The 19,328-nt window shown below is 38.4% G+C and overlaps 1 protein-coding gene across 1 annotated transcript in view; it reads right to left on the reverse strand.

Moving 5' to 3' along the window:
• Positions 1-8,369, reverse strand: part of SHANK2 (SH3 and multiple ankyrin repeat domains 2) — a gene marked incomplete at its 3' end in the record, with an annotated part of 271,702 nt that extends 263,333 nt beyond the window's left edge. Inside the window, 3 exon segments of the mRNA XM_080345299.1 lie at positions 44-115; positions 1,436-1,639; positions 7,637-8,369. Of these exon segments, the coding sequence (XP_080201425.1) occupies positions 44-115; positions 1,436-1,639; positions 7,637-7,840 (480 nt within the window). The 5' untranslated portion in view covers positions 7,841-8,369.
• Between the last annotated feature and the right edge of the window lie 10,959 nt (positions 8,370-19,328).

Genomic DNA, 19,328 nt, shown 5'->3' on the forward strand with positions numbered 1-19,328 from the left:
GCTCAGGAGGCAACTCCTAGCTTCTCCAGTAAATCACACATACCTTTGTATGGAGCTTGGCCAGCTGTTTTTCATCAAGATTGAACTGTTTGTACACTCTTTTCTTGTATCGAAACTGAGGGAGGAAATAAAAAGGATACATTTTAAATGGCCTACTTTGCTTAAAAACTCATTTTCTGACCTTACTAGAAAGTATCATCCATGACGATGTAGATTTAGGCAATTTTTTTTAAAAAGGCTTAGGATTTCATTCTGAATATTCACCAATAATCAGCACTGTGCTTAGCATAGTGGCATCGTGGGTTTACAGTTCATGTAAGCAAAATTCATACCCTGAAAAATCCCTAAATCAACCCAGGTAGAACTTACACGTGGGATTAGTGCTGGTGTTCAACAGGACTGGTCCTGTGAAGGAGGTTGTGAGAATTACCTCTTTTTTTGGCCAAATCTCACTCACATTTTACCCTGAACAATTTGCTACCGTATAGCCAGAGTACCAAGATCTACAGCAAAAATCATGGGGTTTACATAGTTATAATTTACTATTATCTAATCGTAGAATTCAAAGAATGCAGCAGGTCTGTAGGACAAGGAGACTGTATTGAATGAGGATTTAACACCAGCTTTTCACAAGACCCGTTTTAACCCCCAAGTTGTAAAATCCTTTAGCTGTGGTGAGAGGAATTTTGTGAACCATGAACACTCATGAAACAACATGACAGAAAAAACAATCAAGTGGTTATTTAATTTTATTTAATTATATTTAATATAGTATGGACACGGGTGATTGACTGTTCTTTTTTGTTGGATTTGTGTTACAATGGAGTAAGTCTATTAACTGCAGATTATTAGTGGTTGATGGACCACTATACAAACAACAGCAAAATGAATTAAATACAAGTTTCATGTCCCAGTTTCCCGCTATACTGTGTTTCAGTGCAATCTGGCTCCGCTCCCTGTTCACCCAGTCCCATAATAGTTCTGCCCAGTTTATCCCCCATGAGTAACGGGGAGGGGGGAAATTCCAGTGCAACTGTTTCACATCCACACCCAAGCAAGTTTCCATGAGAAACAAAACCCTATATCTGGGAGAAAGCAAAGGCTGGTTATCCAGCAACTGCCACCCTACTATTGCAAACATCAGAGACCCAAAAGTTAATCTAGAACTTGATATTTCTTTATTAAATCACAGAATAAGACACATTTCCTGGGTTCTCAGCAGAGGAAAACTCCAAAAATCAAATTTCCCAGAGGGATTTATTCTTTGCAGCCTTTGAGGGAATAACACACAGAACAGCTCCATTGGGCAAGTGGTCCAAGTTCAGACCTGCCAATCACTGTTTCCCACTTGCAATTCAAATGCATGTAGAAAACTCAAATACAATTTACTGTACAAACATAATACAAATGTTTTAGATATTAGATCTAAAAGTACCTCTAGTGAAGGAACTCCTTTATTCACTGGCTGTGGATATTCCCTAAGAAGTCGTTCCTCGTCCAAAAACTTCCCATCTCTCCCATTGCTTGCAGGTTGGAACAGTCCATAATTCAGGACATCTTTCAAACTCTGATTCAAAGTGCACAGAATTCGCTGCTTTGCAACCCACACTGAAGCTTCTGGGTTAAATCTAATGCACTTCTGCAAAGAGAAATTATTTTAAAAATTCTAGTTAATGAAAAAAAAAAAACCACATTCAAACAGTATCTTACATTCTAAAATTTACAAATGTCATAAATAAATAGAAACATACTCAATAAACCTACAAATTCCATCGCAAAACACACATAAACAGAATTAGTTTTCAAATGTGTGTTCATCTATAATAATTAATGCATAAGTATGGTGAAAACACACGACTTTTCAAGTCCTTCCACAAACATTAGAGACTGGATCCTTCTTCGGGGAAAGAACATGGCAAACCTGTTTGAAAAGCCAAGTGGAACGGATGTTACAAGATGTTTAATCAGCCACTTGATTCCAGGCTGTTCTGACAATCGATCTGATCCTCAGCAATCTCACAAAAAATTGCAGGCAAGAATTCTAATTCATTTTAAGCCACATTTATCTTAGGGGAGATTTATGAGAGGAGCAGCAAAGGAAAACCTTGAAAACTCTTTCCAGCTCTCTGCTTCTAACCAAGCTGGAATTGTAAATAAATTAGGAATTTTGCTATTGTAGCTTATATTGCAGCCACTGGTTATGACAACAGAAGAGCCAGTAAAAATAAGATTGAAGTTTACAAAGAGAATGAAGTGTTTCCTTTGTCTTTTAGAATGAAACATATTTACCCTGGTAAATTCTGCATACATCTGAAAGCAATCTCTGATCCCATCTACACAAATCAAATAACAAATTCATTTGAATATTTCAATTCTGAATTTCGAAGAGCAAACTCGAAGGCAGAAATCACAATATTTTATATGTACACAGTGTCTTCTTGACTGTTCAAATATCGGTCGGCAAACGTTTTCAACTGTAAAAAGTACAACCAGGACATGAAGGACTTTCAATTGACAACTGTTTCTAACAGAGTAAACACTATGGTATGACACGGCTTTGATTTTAATAATACAAATAATAATACAAACCACTAACTTCTGATCACAGTTTAAGTCTTTTTTTAATGCACCTTGAGAATTCAACATGTTTTGTTCAGTCTATTCTTGTGTTCTATCTGTTCCTGATTGCATGTAAATATTGCAGATAATGGTGTGTATTTCTAATTCTCAAAGATTTGCTACACTGGCAAAATTAGATATAGCTTCACATTTCTTCAGAATGTATTTCAAGGGAAAACAATCTTTCTACAGTGTTTACACACACTGCATCAGTAACGCACAATATTTATCTTCTGAAATAACTTCCTTTCACAGGTCTGACATTGGCACCTTCATATAAAGCACAAGGATGGGACGTCATAATTTAACTGCCTGAAATAGCATTGGGGAATTCCTTTTCTGAAGTATCTTGAAGGTTTTGTTTTAAATGAGTTATCTGAGAACAATACTGCTGTTGTATTTCTACCACACAATATTTACAGTCTCTGCAGCAGTATTTTTAAATTCTTACAATATTTACTGTCCCTGCAACGCCTCCCACTGTCACACTCTTCACCCTGAGCAAACATCAGCTAAACCACAGCAGAACCTACAGAGACTGCCTGAGTTATGAAATAAGTCAGAATTCATTAGATGCACACGATGTGGTGACCACAAAGAAATGAGACAGTAGCTGAGTCAAAAAAGCTGGACAATGTTTTCTAACCTTCAATGACTTATCATCAACAAATCAAACAAAAAATAGGGATAGTTTAGCGGCACAGAATTACAGGAGTACACACGAAACAAAGATATTTTGCGCTGACAGACGTGGGATCTATTCTTTTCACCCTTTTTGTTGCAGCCCACGACCAGATGAAATGTGGTAGTTGGTCTTGAACGCTGATGTGCATCCTAAAAAATTGCAACAGTGCTTTCAAATAAACACCAAAATAAAGCTCTAAAACACCATCAAAACCACACTAGGCCATGCAAAATCCAAGTCTAGCAGCAAGACAGCACATCAGCTTTTGTTACCAAAATGTAAGACCTGTATTTTTGATATTAAAGCTCTTTAGATCGTGAGACATGGTCAGTTATAAACTTCCATTCCTGCACAGTGAGTCACTAAACGCGACAGAAGGAATGGAAGCAAAGGAAAAAATACAGGTCACCCACTCTGGCTCAAGGGAAGATATTAATTCAATGGGAATAATGTTCATGATACAGAATCTCTGAGGAATAACATTTATCTGTTCAAAATCTGTCAACCAACACATCTTTGACATCAGGCTTACGGAGCTGTCAATCACACAGAACCGTGCTGCGACAGAGGAGCCAGGACACGGTTGTCAGAACATCAAAATACAAGGTATTCCCTTCAATAGAAGATGTTGATATTAACCATGTGGCAACCAAAGAATGGAAAATGCAATTGAGTTGGGTATCATGAAAAGAAACCTGAGCAATTGCTCATTTTGATTTGTGCTCAGTGTGCAAATTAATTCTTGGAGGCGCTGCTTTCCTTCACCAAAATGTATTCAGAAAACATAGGATTCATGAGATTAAAGGTCAATAAACCAAACACTGTCATCAGCTGGCAAGTCAGATCACCTGTCCAGATCAACGACAAGAACAAATGTCAGCAGCACCCACAATGTCTCCATTGCCAAACTGAAGATATAAAGAAGACCAACAAGCGATGAACAAGCACAACATGGGATACAGAAGAATTTTGTTGGAAAGTTGCAAAGGAAAACCTGGGATTGATCTGGGATGACAGTACAGACTGGAAACAAGGAAAGATGGTGGTGCCTTAATGAAAAATGTGACTCAGCTGCAGTTGTGACAACGGGGTTCCCACCTTCATGGGATAAAAGTCACACAAACTAAACAAGTATTTTATCTGAGAAAGAAAAGCACTGAAGGAAAAGATTCTTAACCCTAGGGGCCAATGAATACTGGAAAAAATATGAAAAGGAAAGAAAAGCACAAAAAGCAATGCAGATGCAGAAAACCAAAAGCAGATACAACTTCAGCTGTTGCTTTACCAAACTGCCACTTACCAAAAAGCATTTTGCATGGGAAGCCCAACATATTTAATAAAACAAACAAAAAAAAAGCCAGGGGAGTCAGTAAATGCTCATTACTGAAGTGGAACAGAACAAACAGATGGACAGACCCCATTCCATCTCAGCATCAGAACTGAGTAAACCACGAATGTGAGCATTTTGATTTTAAACGCAACCCAGAGGGAGCACATACATAAAGGATAAAACCAAAGAGTGGAACAACCACGATGTGTCATTTTTTCTACAGCAGCACATCCTACTTATGATGCTTGGTACTTATCTCATACATGCAATGAAATAAAAGTGATTTACACCAGTCACTGCAGATGAGCAAACTCTTATTCCAGGTGAGTTTAGCCAGGGATTTAAAGCTTCCCAGTGGGTTGAATTTTATCTAAAACCCTAAACTCACCTTCTTTTAAACAAACACATTCTTGATCATACTTCTAAAAACAAAAGATAAAAAACTAAAACTAAATTATGCCATTTCATGCTCCTTTGATTAAACAGACTAATTTTAAACATCTCTTATGTTAATTATAATTATACAGCAAATGAGGTGTATGTTGGATTTAGTTTGTAGTTATAACCCAGCTCGTGAACTATGATCTTCTCCAGGCTTTGCTATTCTACATTCCAGCTATTTTCCTCCTGTTTGCAAAACTGAATCTAGATTTCAGTTTTGTGTGCTGATAAATTAAGTCAGAAACATATCATCTGCTATAGAACTGTTAAAAACAAGTGAGTTGCTTTTCATTGACTGTTTATTGAAAAGGGAAAAATTGCAAGAAGTAAAGCAATAAAAACAAACAAATGAAGCACCAAACCTAAAATAATTTCATTTCCTGCACAAAATGAATTTAAAAGAAAATAAGTGTTGCAATAGTGTCAATAAATAACTTGTTATTGGTCTAAAAAAACCAGAGTAATGAAATAAGAGGGTTTCAGGAAGCTATCAAGTAAAACAAATCTTCCTGTTTTACTGGATCTATTAATTGAGTGCTGATCACAATCAAAAGGTACAGCAAGGTGGTAGGATCATCAATAAAACCCCAACCATGTCAAGTCAGATCTCGTCCTGACACAGGACTTCACTACTTCACTACAAGTCCTTTTAAATTTAAGGTGTACAACACTGGATTTCAGTATTTCAACAATACTGAAATGAAAGACTCAAGGTGACGACTGTTTCAGTCAAGATTTAATACAAATCCCACGTGTGGGCTCAGTCCTGCTCTGCCCTTTGAAGCTCCTGTGTCCAGCTCTTCCTCTTCACACAGCTTAATCTCAAACCTGATCAACTAATGGATTGGTACTTTAATTTCAGCAGGAACAGGCTCAATCCTCATCTAAAATAATCTTTAAGTACAAGAATTTATGAGATAATGCTCCCAACTCCAACGCAGATTTCTCTGAGTTTCTGCAGCTCTACAACCACACCGGAGGCCACACTGTCAAACCAGCTCTTCCCTGTCAAGCCATCTCCCATCATTCTAAAAATGAACTTAATTAATAAGAAAGGGGTAATTTCACCTGAGACAGATCTTCAGTGGCAGCACAGTATGATGTAGATCTTAGATGTCAGCCCAGAGTGATGTATGTAGCACTCATCCATAAAAAGAATGTGGTTTTATGATCATCTTTGAAATGAAAGAAGTTTGATGCCTGCCATCCATTGAAAATCCCAGCAACAGCATTCAAGGAGGTCCAGGGTAATTTAGATAATTAATCACAAACTTAGACAAGTTGTGGTTCTAGATACAATCAGTAACTCCCAAGACCTTCTCCAGGATGAAATTGTTATTCAATTATTCCTATTATTACTGTCATTCCTATTGTAGCACTTGTGGAGGACAACGATTCTTACTTACAAAGTTACAACCACAAACTTTTCCACATTTGCGCTCCTGACATTCCGAACATCAAATTTGACACATTCAACCATAAAAGAAACACAACTTAGTAGTTCCTCGTGAAAAAGACAAATCTGGACTGTAGATTTCTAATATGTAAGGAACATCCAAGGTTATTTGTAGTTAAAAAAGTAACGTTTCTTCCCATTTACTCAATCAGAAATTTTTACTAAATGAAAAGTCTGTTCAATTCTTTTTGCAAGATGTGAGAAATTAAATCCTTTCCTGAAAATTCTCTATTTTCATCCAATAGACGTAGGAATGTGAGATAAAGCCACAGGTCCACAAATTAGATTTCAAATGATTCTTCTAGGAAAATCAGAAAAGGTTCATTATACCCTCTCCGATATGTTTCCAGTATAAGTGGTGAGGAGGTGGGAGAGAATAAAACAGTGATTTCAAGTCATTGTAAAAGCTGTGGAACAGTACGATGCCACGTTCTGCTCTTCCTCCAAAGCAAGAGTGTTGATTTCTCTGGGTGCAAATCTGAGAAATATCACCATGGGGTAAAGACATAGAAGAAAATGAGGAAGAAAACATTTATTCGTGCTTCTCATTCCTCATCTTTATTCTCTATAGCCACCAATTATCTAACAAGAACATCTTGGTGTGGGAGGAGGACAGAGAAATGCAAGTAATAAGGTAAAGAGAAGGAGAATTTGACGACCTCCTGCTACAGACCAGTCTAGTGTCATCACAAACTATCTCATGGAAAGAGAAACTAGAGAAGAAAACGGGGTTGGATATCTACGAGGCTTTCACAGACATAACATGTGATTTGGGGGTTCATCCCTCAGCTTCTGATGACATTTTTAGATTCCTAATTCTCTTTCTTCTACCAAAATATCTCTGCATGCAGATCAAAAATGTATTGGATTCACAATCACAGCTTTTGTCAAGTTAACGTACTGAACACACTCTCTTGGATGGCATGATGTCTTTAGTTTAGGCAATCGACACCACTGGGGTAAAAAATGTAGACATTTAAAAAAAAAAAAGACAAATTTTGCCTGTAATACATCAAAAAACTTTAAGAAAATAGGACAGTTCTACTGCAGACTGAAGCCAGCAAAGCTAATTTTTTAATTTAAATTGTAATGCAATATCCCTTACCGTCTGCTGCAGATCAGGTATTATAATTCGGATCACTAATGTGTTGCTCTGGCTGTCTTCCATTCTGCTGCTTGGCTTCTCTGCAGTTGCTCTAATTGTGTCATAAATAGTTTCTTCTTTGGAGCTGTCTGATTCGGATTCAACGGAGTAGTCGGAAAAGCTTTGTGCCATTTCATCTTCGCTCGATGTTGGGCTACGAGGCATGTTTGAGGTTTTTATCCTGCCAATACAAAGGAGAAAAAGATTAAGTTATAGCTGAAGTCTTAAAAATGAATCAGCTCCAAGTTGTTTGTTTCAGGTTGGGTTTTGACTTGTTTGGTTGGGTTTTTGTTTGGTTTGGTTTTGCTAGTTTGTTTGGGGTTTTTTTGTTTGTTGTTTTTTGGTTTGGTTTGGTTTTTCTCTTCTTGGAAGTAGGATGTATTTAACAACAAAGCGATGTGTTATCCTCCTTTTATTTCCTCCTGTAATTTATATGTGTGGACAAAGTACAATGGAAATAAATCTGGCTACCAGTTTACTATAGAAAGGAAGTAGGACAGGAGAAGAAAAAAAAGGGTAATAAAAGGGAAGATGACCTTTTATTCCCAGGCACATCCCACCTCCCAAAGGATCCAGAAAAACCCAGAATAATTAGCAGGTTCTGTTGTAAACTGTACTTAGAACTAGCAGTGGATTTGAAGGCTACTTCTCCCAGTGTAGAAAGGCATTTCAGGACATTAATATAGGTGCTAAACTGACAGCATCCTATACATTAAGAAACTGCAATAATAAGGCTTCAATAGAAGACAGTATTTTCAAACAGCAGAATCAACCGCACAATTAAATACTCCAGGGAGCCAGACAAATGCAGATGCTGCTTTGTGGTTTGTGGCTCACACAATATCCTCTAATATCAACACTACCAAAATCTGTCAGTTATGAATACAATGTACAATACAACACAGACTTGAGAAGCAGTTTTAAACTGTGGTACAGATCAGGCTAAAATGAAAGTAATGTTTATTCCCAACTAAGGACATATTTTATTCAGAGGTCTAACAGTAAGAACAGCAGAACATTTTCCTTCTGGGTTTTTCCAACAACAGCAGCAAAACTCTGGTTTTTTGTCCCACAGACTACAACCTTCTCCAGGAAATGAAAATAATTCTTCTACAGAAAAAAAATTATGCTGGAAAAACTTGAAAAGATCCCATAAACTTTGCAGTGCTTGGTAACCATACAGTCCTTCAGCTTTCAAAGGCCAGAAAAACATTCATGTTATTTTTTGTATTTTCAGGAGAAATCTCCCAAGACAACTTCTCTGCTTTTTAATGTAACAAAATCATCAGTTAAAAAAAAATAAATACAATTAAATTATAAAGAAAATAAATCACCACCACAATTCCACTGTCAGGCAACATTAAAAAAAGACACAAAAAGAAAAGTAAAGCACAGAAAGGTGACCCGACTGACTTTGCCAAGGTCACTCATACACCAGGTGACCATACTGAGATATCCAAATGTACATTTTCTATAATGTTCCCACAGTCAGATCTCCCAAAGTAAATAAGTCAAACAACAGCAGGGACTAAAAGAACCTTTTTTACCACCGTGTTTCACGATTTAGTTTGAGCCAACTAAATATCCCAACCAGATTACTCATTCCTCTTTGTCACCCAGTCATTTATACCACAGTGATTACAAAGGGGAATAAAGGCTGCCGCTCTAATTTAGCATTTTAAGGTGACCATATGTTGGAGGCAGCGGCCGGGCCATGCCAGCCCTAAAGCTTGAGGTCAAGGGCAAACATTTCCAAAGCACATCACACACCCACATCATCAAGTCTTATTGTTATTACTGATGAAGTTCAATTCCGGCGTTTATTACCCTCAGCTATAATTGCTAATGAAGACAAAACCAGTGCATTTGAAAATGGGAAAGCACGCCAGTTCACAGCAGCTTAATGCAGGGCTCTGTTTACAGGAGAAAACTCTTGAGGGACTATTTCATTTTCTTACTGCTTCACTGAACTGTAGATTAACGCTGCTCTCCAAAGCACCGTAAGTCAATAAAAAGCATAAACATCTCAATGGCTTATTTATTTGTCTGCCAATGCCGAATCACATGAAGCCAAAACGTAGTAGGTCGATACACAATATTTAAGAGTATAAGAGGTATAAGGCCATTGAGTGCGAGGAAAAAGATATTAAGACCATCACATGGATTGTCTCTCCCTAAAGCTATTTGAGAACACGATGTATTTCAGGGCAATGGATGCAACTCCTCTGACAGAGAGCTGTAAACTGCAATTAGACAGCATACAAATAAGGAGCCAAATTAGGAAAAACAAAACAACTTCCTAAGGTTTTGGCAAGTGGATTTCCATACAAAACCTACCCAGGTATGTCTCATAATGGAAGAACAAATGGAAATGACTAGCAAAAGAACCAACACCCAGCTATCAAGCACTTCAGTTTAAGGAACGGTGGGACATAGAACTGCTTGGCAACAAGGCACAAGTCACCTAATTTTCTGGAATACAGATTAAAAAAAAAAACAACATAAGTAACCATGAAGCTGTTATCTTTACAGAATTGCTTCGGTTTTGTCCCAGTGATATTCCAAAGACTTTTCCCCAATCAAAACTAATAACTCAGGAAAAGTAAGGTGGGTTGCCTGGCTGCCCCAGGCTTGGAGAGAAGATAATATTGCATCCCAGGTTCCTAATTCCAAGCTGGCAATTCATTAGTTCAAAAGGATGCTACACAGCTAAAATATAGATCAGTTTTTGCTGACGTGGTTGCCTGGGATGCCTCCTTTCATTTTCTTAAAAATATTATGCTTCCTATAGCTAAGCTGATTGTATTTTATAACAACGCGACACATCAGTGGCTGCTTTTGGTATAGAGAAGAGCTGAGTGAAGAAAAGTTTCTCTGTCGACGAATAAAAACAGATTCCCAATGATCCTAGAAGCAAACTCACAATGGAAACTAAACAGCACAACAGTCTTTGCTCCGTCTCACGTCCTCTGTCCCCATTTTTCCATGGCTACATGCTTACTCTTGTTATTATGATCCTTTTCCCTCAGCACCTTGCCCTTTAGCTCCGCGGGATGGTGACTCTGTCTCTGTGTTTCTCAGGTTGACAGGTCGGATGATATAAGTTGAGCTCAGATCCTGCCTTCCCCTCACTGATGCTATTTTTAGATTATTTTTTTTCCTCTATCCAGCCAGCAACTTCCATAAAATCTGCAGGAGTTTTCATCCTGCCATTTGGTACCTTCCCACCACTATGGAGAGTTGAAAACAGACTATGAATCAACTCAAAAACACCATGGGTAGGTAGCATGACCATCTAACTGCCTTTCTCTTTAAAAGGAAAATGGAAATTAAAAATACTAAGAGTACATTATAAAAGACTGGAATTAAAACAGTGCATAGATTATAAAAAGGCAAGATATTCAACTCCCAGAGCTCACTTGCTCCCTACTTGAACACTGCGCTCCAGTGAGCACAAATTGGCACAGCAGGGGAAAAAGGCAAGAACAGCCACAGATTGATCCATTTTTTGGAGCCTTATGGTTGTTAAACATCATATGAAAAGAATTTATTAAATACAGAGGTTTAAATTTATTTTTGACTATTTTAGATCTTATAAACTTGTTATTTCCCAAGGGGTTTAAACTATGATTGATAGGGACACACATTGGGCAGGGTATCTTCATTAAACCTAGTTGTATTATTATTAATATATTGTATGATAGTAATAGTCTACATTAATGCATCATATAATGCATAATATAATGCACAATATTATATTATAATATATAATGCATAATATAATGCATAATATAAATATTATAAGATACACAATGCACTTGCCCACTACAAAAAAAAAATCACATTTTGAAACCTTCAACCTAATTATATCTGTGTGCATTTTTGCTGATCCTGCAAAGTAACAAACCCTCCTGTTTAGTTTCACATTGGTAAATATGGAACATAATGATACATATACACATCAAAACCTATTTTAAAAGATCTGTCCCATATAAAGTCCCCTCCTTATTGTATCTCATGCCAGCACCAGCAAACACAGTGAGTGCAGGTGTGTTCATCCAGTTGCCTGGAGCCAACCCAACAGTCGCTATCTATGTGACAACCACCAAAAGTGAAGAGCTCCGTGCCCAGAGCCCCCGTAGGATGATGCTGCAGCAGCAGTAGATGCTCCCCATGGGTTTCTGCAGTGAACATATGGCAAGGCAGAAGGAAAATCCTAACACCGAGACTAACTTTTGGTAGGGAATTCACAATAAAGGACATTAAAGGATGCAACTTTGGTTTTGTTATCGTGTGAACGTAGACTAGGGTCTCACACAAGTGGCCATTTTGGACTAAATCAGTTCTCCTCACACATCAAATACCTTGTCGAGGCCAACAATGCTTGATCTCCGAGCAAGGTTTCAAATTCAAGGGTCATTGGCTCCTAGTCATGATAACAACAATCTATTTTTATATAAACAGTCATTTGCACAACAATAGTCCTGTTGCATGCAGGGAGAAGTCCTCTAGACTGCTGTTGTCAGACGGTTAAAAATGTACCTGTGGGAATATCTGGGATACAGAGTCGGCATTGTTAGGGGTTGAGTAATGCCATTAACCAGACTGTGAGAAAAGTTTGCTGTTATTCTAATAGCAACTGCTAGAAAGAGGTGTTTAATAATTAACTCAGAAGAAAAACTATTCAGGAAAGGAATTTCCGTCTGTGTGAAACCTGCCAGAGCTCCTAACACTTGGATTCTGTGGCTTTATTCAGGATTATATATATTAGCTCAAGAACCAGCTTACCAAGTTACTAAACTAAAATGCTGGAGAAGATCAAGCATTGCCTTTTCTAGTTATATTAATATTAAACCAAAACTGCATTTCAGACAGAACTGAAGATGGGGGCACATTCCAAGCGTTCCATACATTTCACACCTCTCCACAGTTCTGCAGAAAAGGTCGCGTAGAAGAAAACCTGAATTGAAGACCGACTCCAATGGGCAATTTGCATTTTGATGGGTTCAGCCTCCACTTTGCACTCTTTAAAGCTGGCAATAACCAGCTCTATGTCCCAAAAAAGCAAACCCACCCTCCCTCACTCCATGGACCACTCCGCTCTTGCCCCCAAAATGCTTTAATCTCTGCACTAACACGAACAGTGAAGCAGAACAAAGCATCGATCCAGGTTAAACACGAGCCTTTTTTGTTGTTTTGGGAGGTTAGTTTCAGCATCCATCACGTCCCTGAACTGGATCGCTATGCAAATGTTTGCATAAGCAGCAGGAGAAAGATGGCAGATGGCCAGAAGCAAACAGCCAGGGCATGAAAAGGGTAGAACCACTTCTTCTGAAGGCAGCATTAACGCTTGCCAGCAACAAGTGAATCTGAGACACCACCGCCTAAGTGACAGCAAAGAAACCTGAATAAATACAGTCATCTGATGAAAATCTCATGATTATTAGCACTGAAATACCATAAATCCAAACAGGACAGCTTACTGAAACCCATTGAGATAAAATTCATCCAGACAAACACAAAACATAAAATAATACACCTACAAGAACAACAGAATGTGCATAAGTGGTGCTAACCCAGCCCATGGCAAAATCTCAGGGGAAACGAGGCACTTGGAGCTCCCCCTATTCTCCCAGACCCACCAGACAAGAAGACACTGATGTGACACCACGTGAAACTGTGCTGATCAGGCTTCAGTCCTGGGCACCTTCTGCAAAAGCACGGTCTGAAATGCTCTCTTTATCCTGCTAGGAAAAAGAGCGGCCAGATGGCAAAACGAAGCACCGTTCCCTTGGCATGTCCCCAAGTGTCATCATTTGGTCAGTGCCAGGCAATGCCCCTCACCTGTGGGACATACAGATGAGGTTCCACCAGCCTTAGTGCTGCCCAATCTCCACAGGCTCCTGAAATGTCCTCCTGTTGCTATTGCAGATCTTGACTTAGAAAGGCTAAAATCACCAAAAATACATTATTGGGGCTTGGAAGATATTCAAGGGTCAAGCAAGGTTCACTTCATGGCACATGGCCGGGAAACACCTCCTGCTCCAGTTAGATGTAGTTTTGGAGGCTGAAAACTGAAGAATGATGACACATACAAAAGCACTAAGAAAGTTCATCTCTTATCCCCTAGTTCCCTTGATCCGTCTCTGTAAAATGGGGCAACTGATTCTCGAGTCTTCTCTAAAGCACTTGCGCTCTGTGGAAGAAAATGCTAGAAAACCAAATCACTTGGGCATTATTTGAAAAAAAATCCCCCTCCATGGTAATTACCCAAACAAATTTAGTCATACAATTGCTACTCGCAACCCCCATAATTATGGTTTATTTCCTCTACACCAGTCCTTCACTTAAATTCACTTTGGTTACACTGTCTGGTAATGCATTTTTGATCTCCCTGCTAAATAACTGAAACATGCAAATAAATATTTTAGAAGCTGTGTGCTGAGGCATAAGTATTAATACATCAGCCTGCCAAGCAAAATTCCTCCTTCACTTTCCTCTGAAGCTGTTGTTTCTCAGCATGGCATCTCCAGCTTAAATATTGAGTTGAAATCAGTATTGAAAATCATTGGTCACATCCATTTTGTCCTCACCAGCACCACCAGAAGAGTCTTTTAACTGCCCTGTTTAAGGGCAGGCTTATTCAGTCCTTGATTTCTTTGCTAGATCACCTGCAAAGCTGGCAAGTTTTTTTGCAAAAGACCTCAAGAGTGACGCTTTTTTCCTTTTTAAAGAAAAAAAAAGAGTGAAATAATTGTTGAACCTGTTCCTTATTTCTGGGGCAGCTTGTTATCCCTTGTTCGTGTATATTTGCACAGCATAGACTTGTCAAGAAGAGGCTGAGCCCCATTAACTTGTGGTATTTAGAGTCTTAAATTCCAACATCATATGATTAAAGTGGGTCTTAAGATCAGACTCTAAGAATGTAATTTTTTTAAACAGATTGTACTTCACCATTAGCACTCCTGTGCACATAGAAAATCTACACACGCAACCTATTTCTGCAAACACAGCGTACATTTCTAAGAGTTTCTTTGGTTTCTAAGTAGCATTGGATACTAAATCTCTCCTTTGTCCTCTGTCTATTCTATTTAGTATTTATTTTCCTTGTAAACTATTCAGCCGGTCACGGTATCTCCATGGAAAGGCTTAAGTTCAATCAGGCAGATGCAAAGAGATATTTTGGGGAAGGACAGATACAAAGAATACAGGAGACAAACTACTTATTGTACTGAATGTGCGCGGCTGGAAAACAGGCAGAAAAACAGATGTAGAAAAAGCTTTAAAACATTTGATGTTCAACATGACAAAACAGAAGCTGCTGGAAGAAAGAGGAGCCAGGTTTGGAGATTTAGCATAGAGCAACACAGTCAGCTTGGTTAAAATGGTTAAAAATACTTTAAAAATAAAAAAATCAAACATATTACTGGAGGAAACACAGCAAGTATTTATCTGTAAATGTTAACACAGTGAAGTTTACAGTAAAGGCCAAGTCCCACTGGCAATATATCTTCAGTGCCTTCTTTTAAGCACCTGCAAGGTTTCCAGTGCAATTCTGTCTGACCTTTATTTAAAGGTCATTTTACCAGACAAGGAATTACAGCCAGAACCACGAGCCCCAAGGCAGGTCCCTTCCAGACTTTGTTCATTTTCTGCAGCTGTTTTTAATATGGCCTCTACTTTCATACATTTATTAGAACTTCCATTTTCCCATAGATGGACTAACAGGCAAGACTCATAAGTCATTCTTTAAATACTCCTTGCAATGGATACTATATTTTGCTTAGGACAAAATCACAATGCACTTTGAAGTATTAAATAAGAGACTGCATCTCAAAACCATGGCGTACACTTGTAAAAACAACTTTCAATCTGAAAGTTCATCTGCTCAGGATGTATTAACCCAGAATTCTCAAACACCTTAAACAGATGTTAAGCAAAAGAAGCAGCAAGGATATTATTATATCCCAGATGCCAAAGTTCACCAGCATCCCTAATATGTGCCTTCATGGACTCATAATTTCAAATAAACACCCCTTTTTAAGCAAGCAGAGTTAGATCTGTCATAGAATCTTCATACTGTCGATCTGCCCAGGAGCAAAAATATTTAAGGAGTAACCTTCTGAAGATCCCTTTCAAGTAATTTCATATCTTGCACAGGGAATCAATCATGTCTGTAATCCCACTGCAGTCAACAGATTTAGTTCAGGAATAGCTCCAACAACTTGACCCCTGCACGTTGTATTCATGAGCAAAACAGCAGCCAGGGTAAGCTCTAAAAACCAACATGAAACATTTATCCAGTTCTGGATCCAACAAGCCATCTCCTCATAATATGACAGCTTTTCAGTTAGCAAGCCAGAGAAATCTGCTACAGATCCAGCTGTTGCACCGACTCTGTCTCCAGTCCAAAGCAACACATAAATACTTACTGTCACAAAACATATTGCATGTAGTAACTGGAGATTTCAAAGTTGCAAAATAAAAAAAAATTAAAATAAAATCCCCTTCAATCATCTAAAACAAGAATGATACAACGTGACCAACTAGCTATGAATTGTTCTCTAAGTATTGTGGAAGCATTACAGCACTTCAGTCTTAATAAGTCATTATCTATGTATAAAAGATTGATATAATACTCCTCCTGGTATCCTCAGAAATTTTCCTTACAAAACAGAAGCATGTAGGGACAGCAGTTTTATCTTGTAGCCTTTCTGCTTCCAGCCTCTGCTTGCACTTGACTATGTAAATATCACAAAGATTATAATGTTTTGGAAGGGAAAGGACATAAGAGAATTCACAAAGATTTACAACAGCAATTTGAAAACATTTCAAAGCTTGTTGAACATACTTACCTCAGGTTCATCTCCCCTACAGACAAAGCAGCTTAGTTGCTTGTTAATTCGCATTTTATGCTTATCAACCTTTTTCCTCTTTATCCATAAGGAAAATATTTTTGCGATGGCTCAAATACAAACATAATGAGATGTTAAAATATAAGCACTGTTGCTGTCTTGTTATGTAGATTAGATCAGGTCCTGAGAGTAGATAAAGCAGATTCTGGCTTGTCTTTACACACGGGTGAACATTCACAGTCTGCTGTAAAGTTTAACCTCCATTTCCTTCAGATGGGGGCTACAACGTTATTTTATTTGACGGGTTGCCATTGTTGCATTATTTTAATCAAAGAAATAATATGGCAGTTCAAAAAGCAAAGGTTCAAATAGATACTCAATTTTTCTAACAAAATTATGAGCTATATTTGCCCAAGAGGTGGTTGAAAACAAAAATCAATTACCCTTTTTTTTTGGTGTGTGTGCAGTTGTACAAACATACATCAAGTTGGAGGGAAGAAAGGCAGAAGGAGCTACGTGGCCTTTGTATTCTTAATTTCTTTACTTAATCCAGAGGGAAGCAACAAACAAATGGTGACCCAGAAAGGACACACATGCTGTAGAAGAACTGGGGCAGGTGAGCAGCCCTTGGTTTAGCTAAACTCAGTATCTCTGCTCCCCAGTGCCAGATGGTCTCCAGGCTTCTCTGGTCCTAATTGCAAACAAACTTACTTGAATTTTTCAGAGCAAAATTTGAAAAAGGAACTCTGCAGATTTTATCTGCATCTTGCCTGTTTATTTTTCATCTCAAGCTTGTCTCGGGCTTAAACTACTCCAGCCTGTGCAAATCTAAGCTTATGGCGCAATTTAGGTTTGTGTACGTGAACGATGACGGTGCCGGCAGACGAGGGAAAAATATCTGCAGGCTCAGAAAAGTGAAGTGACCTGCCGATAAGGCCAAGGCAGCACAGTGTTCTGGAGAAGAACTAAGAAATACATTATGCTCTTGACCTTAGAGATTTTGATTCAACTCGTTGTGAAGATAAGAAGCTCATTTCTACCAAATTATAGCTAGCCAAAATTTAGGCAATCAAGACACAATAAAACTGATTAAAAGAACCAGTTTTCCTCACTGACTACCCAACACTTCATTATTGCCTTCAGTAAACAGCTCAAAAAATAAAAGATCGCTTGTTAGGCAAGAAGAAAACTGCATGAGATACAAGTTTATGACTATTATGCAGAAATAGGGAACCAAAAAACAAAGAAAACTACTGTCCAAAAATACAGAAAGATTCATAAGCAACTCTTTGAGCTTTCATTATTTAAATGCCAGGTGTAGTTTGGAACTGAACATTAAAAATAAAGATTATGTTAAATCACCCTGGGATAACTGCTTACAGTACTTTTGATTTAGAGACCGTGTTTAGAGTACCATCAGTAGTGTGTTTCTGAAGCCCTCTCTCAGTGCACAACCAACACAAATCTCAGCTGCCATGAACACAATGATGTGCATTCTTTGTTGTGTCTCAGAGTCACAGAATCATCAGGTCATTTTGGTTGTAAGGGTCTCCAGTGATTTCTTTATCAAGTGTAATTTCTAGCTGTTGATGTAGGTCTCTAATTCAGCCACAGGTAACGTAAGTCCTAAAATGAGGCTGTTGGAGAACCAGAAATACTTTAAACGGATTTATTTCTAATTGACTGGATTTCAGGTTGATTGTACTCCTGTAAGACCTGATTAAGTGAATTCATTACCATCTATAATTTTATGACAGCCTACTTTGGAGATTCCAGCCACGGAAATTATCCCAGTCTAATCAAGATATGCAAACTGAATATAAAAGCACTTTAAAAAAAAATCTTGATGGAATCGTGGTATAAAATATTTCTAAGAGGAAACTGCATCTCTGGAACTCCAGGTATACCACTATCAGTTTCTGCCATTAGGAAAGTTCTCACTAGATCTTCCAGCAGAAACCTTTGTGATGGTCACCTCCATAGGACCACGTTCCTCAGGAGTGAAGAGCAGTGATGCCCAGGAACACCCCCACTCAAAATAATTCTGAAGTTTGCTACAAAACCAGGGGCTGCGGTGACCCCATGAGACGCATCCTTCGCTTTGTATAACTTTCCTATTTTGCTGCTCAAATGCTTCCTCGTGTATTGCTAATTTGAACAATTTCTATGCAAAGCTCATTTCCTAATGCTGCTGTTCATGCTGTCAGAGCCACCTGCCCCTGCACCTCATTAGAAGAGAAGAACCACACTCGACAGCTCTGTAATGCAGCTGTGCAGGGAAGGAAATAATTAAGCCCATCATGTGAACCAAATCTTTCAGGACATACCCATTAATGAGATTTACTGAACCCACTCTCTGCTTTGCTGCTTGCAGGAGTGAAGGTGAAGATAGACTGAGAAAAACGCTCCTTTGCAGCATTAATCAAACTCTAGAAATATATTTTGTTCTATTTTTTTTTCTTTTCTACACTTGCTGTCTCACCTCAAAAGTTTTCCCCGGGCCTTAATAAATCTAAACTCTTCTTCTCCACGTGCTTTTTCAGCCACACATTTCAGTCACCGTTTCTGCCCCTTTTGTGGTGGTGGAAGCATATCAGACATTAATTTTCTTATATGCTTTTGGTTTTATTTCAGGAGTTGGACACTTGCCCTGTCTGTCCCTTAGGTCACAGGGAGTCATCAGCTCCTCCCAAGATTTTGTACAGCCAGGGTTCAGGGCTGGATCCCCACCTTCTAGCCCAAGGAAGACTCAATTTGCCATATTAAATATGAATGGAAATGGCAATGACAATTAAAAA

This window comes from Nesoenas mayeri (assembly GCF_963082525.1).
Source record: "Nesoenas mayeri genome assembly, chromosome: 5".
NCBI classification, from domain to species: Eukaryota; Metazoa; Chordata; class Aves; order Columbiformes; family Columbidae; genus Nesoenas; species Nesoenas mayeri.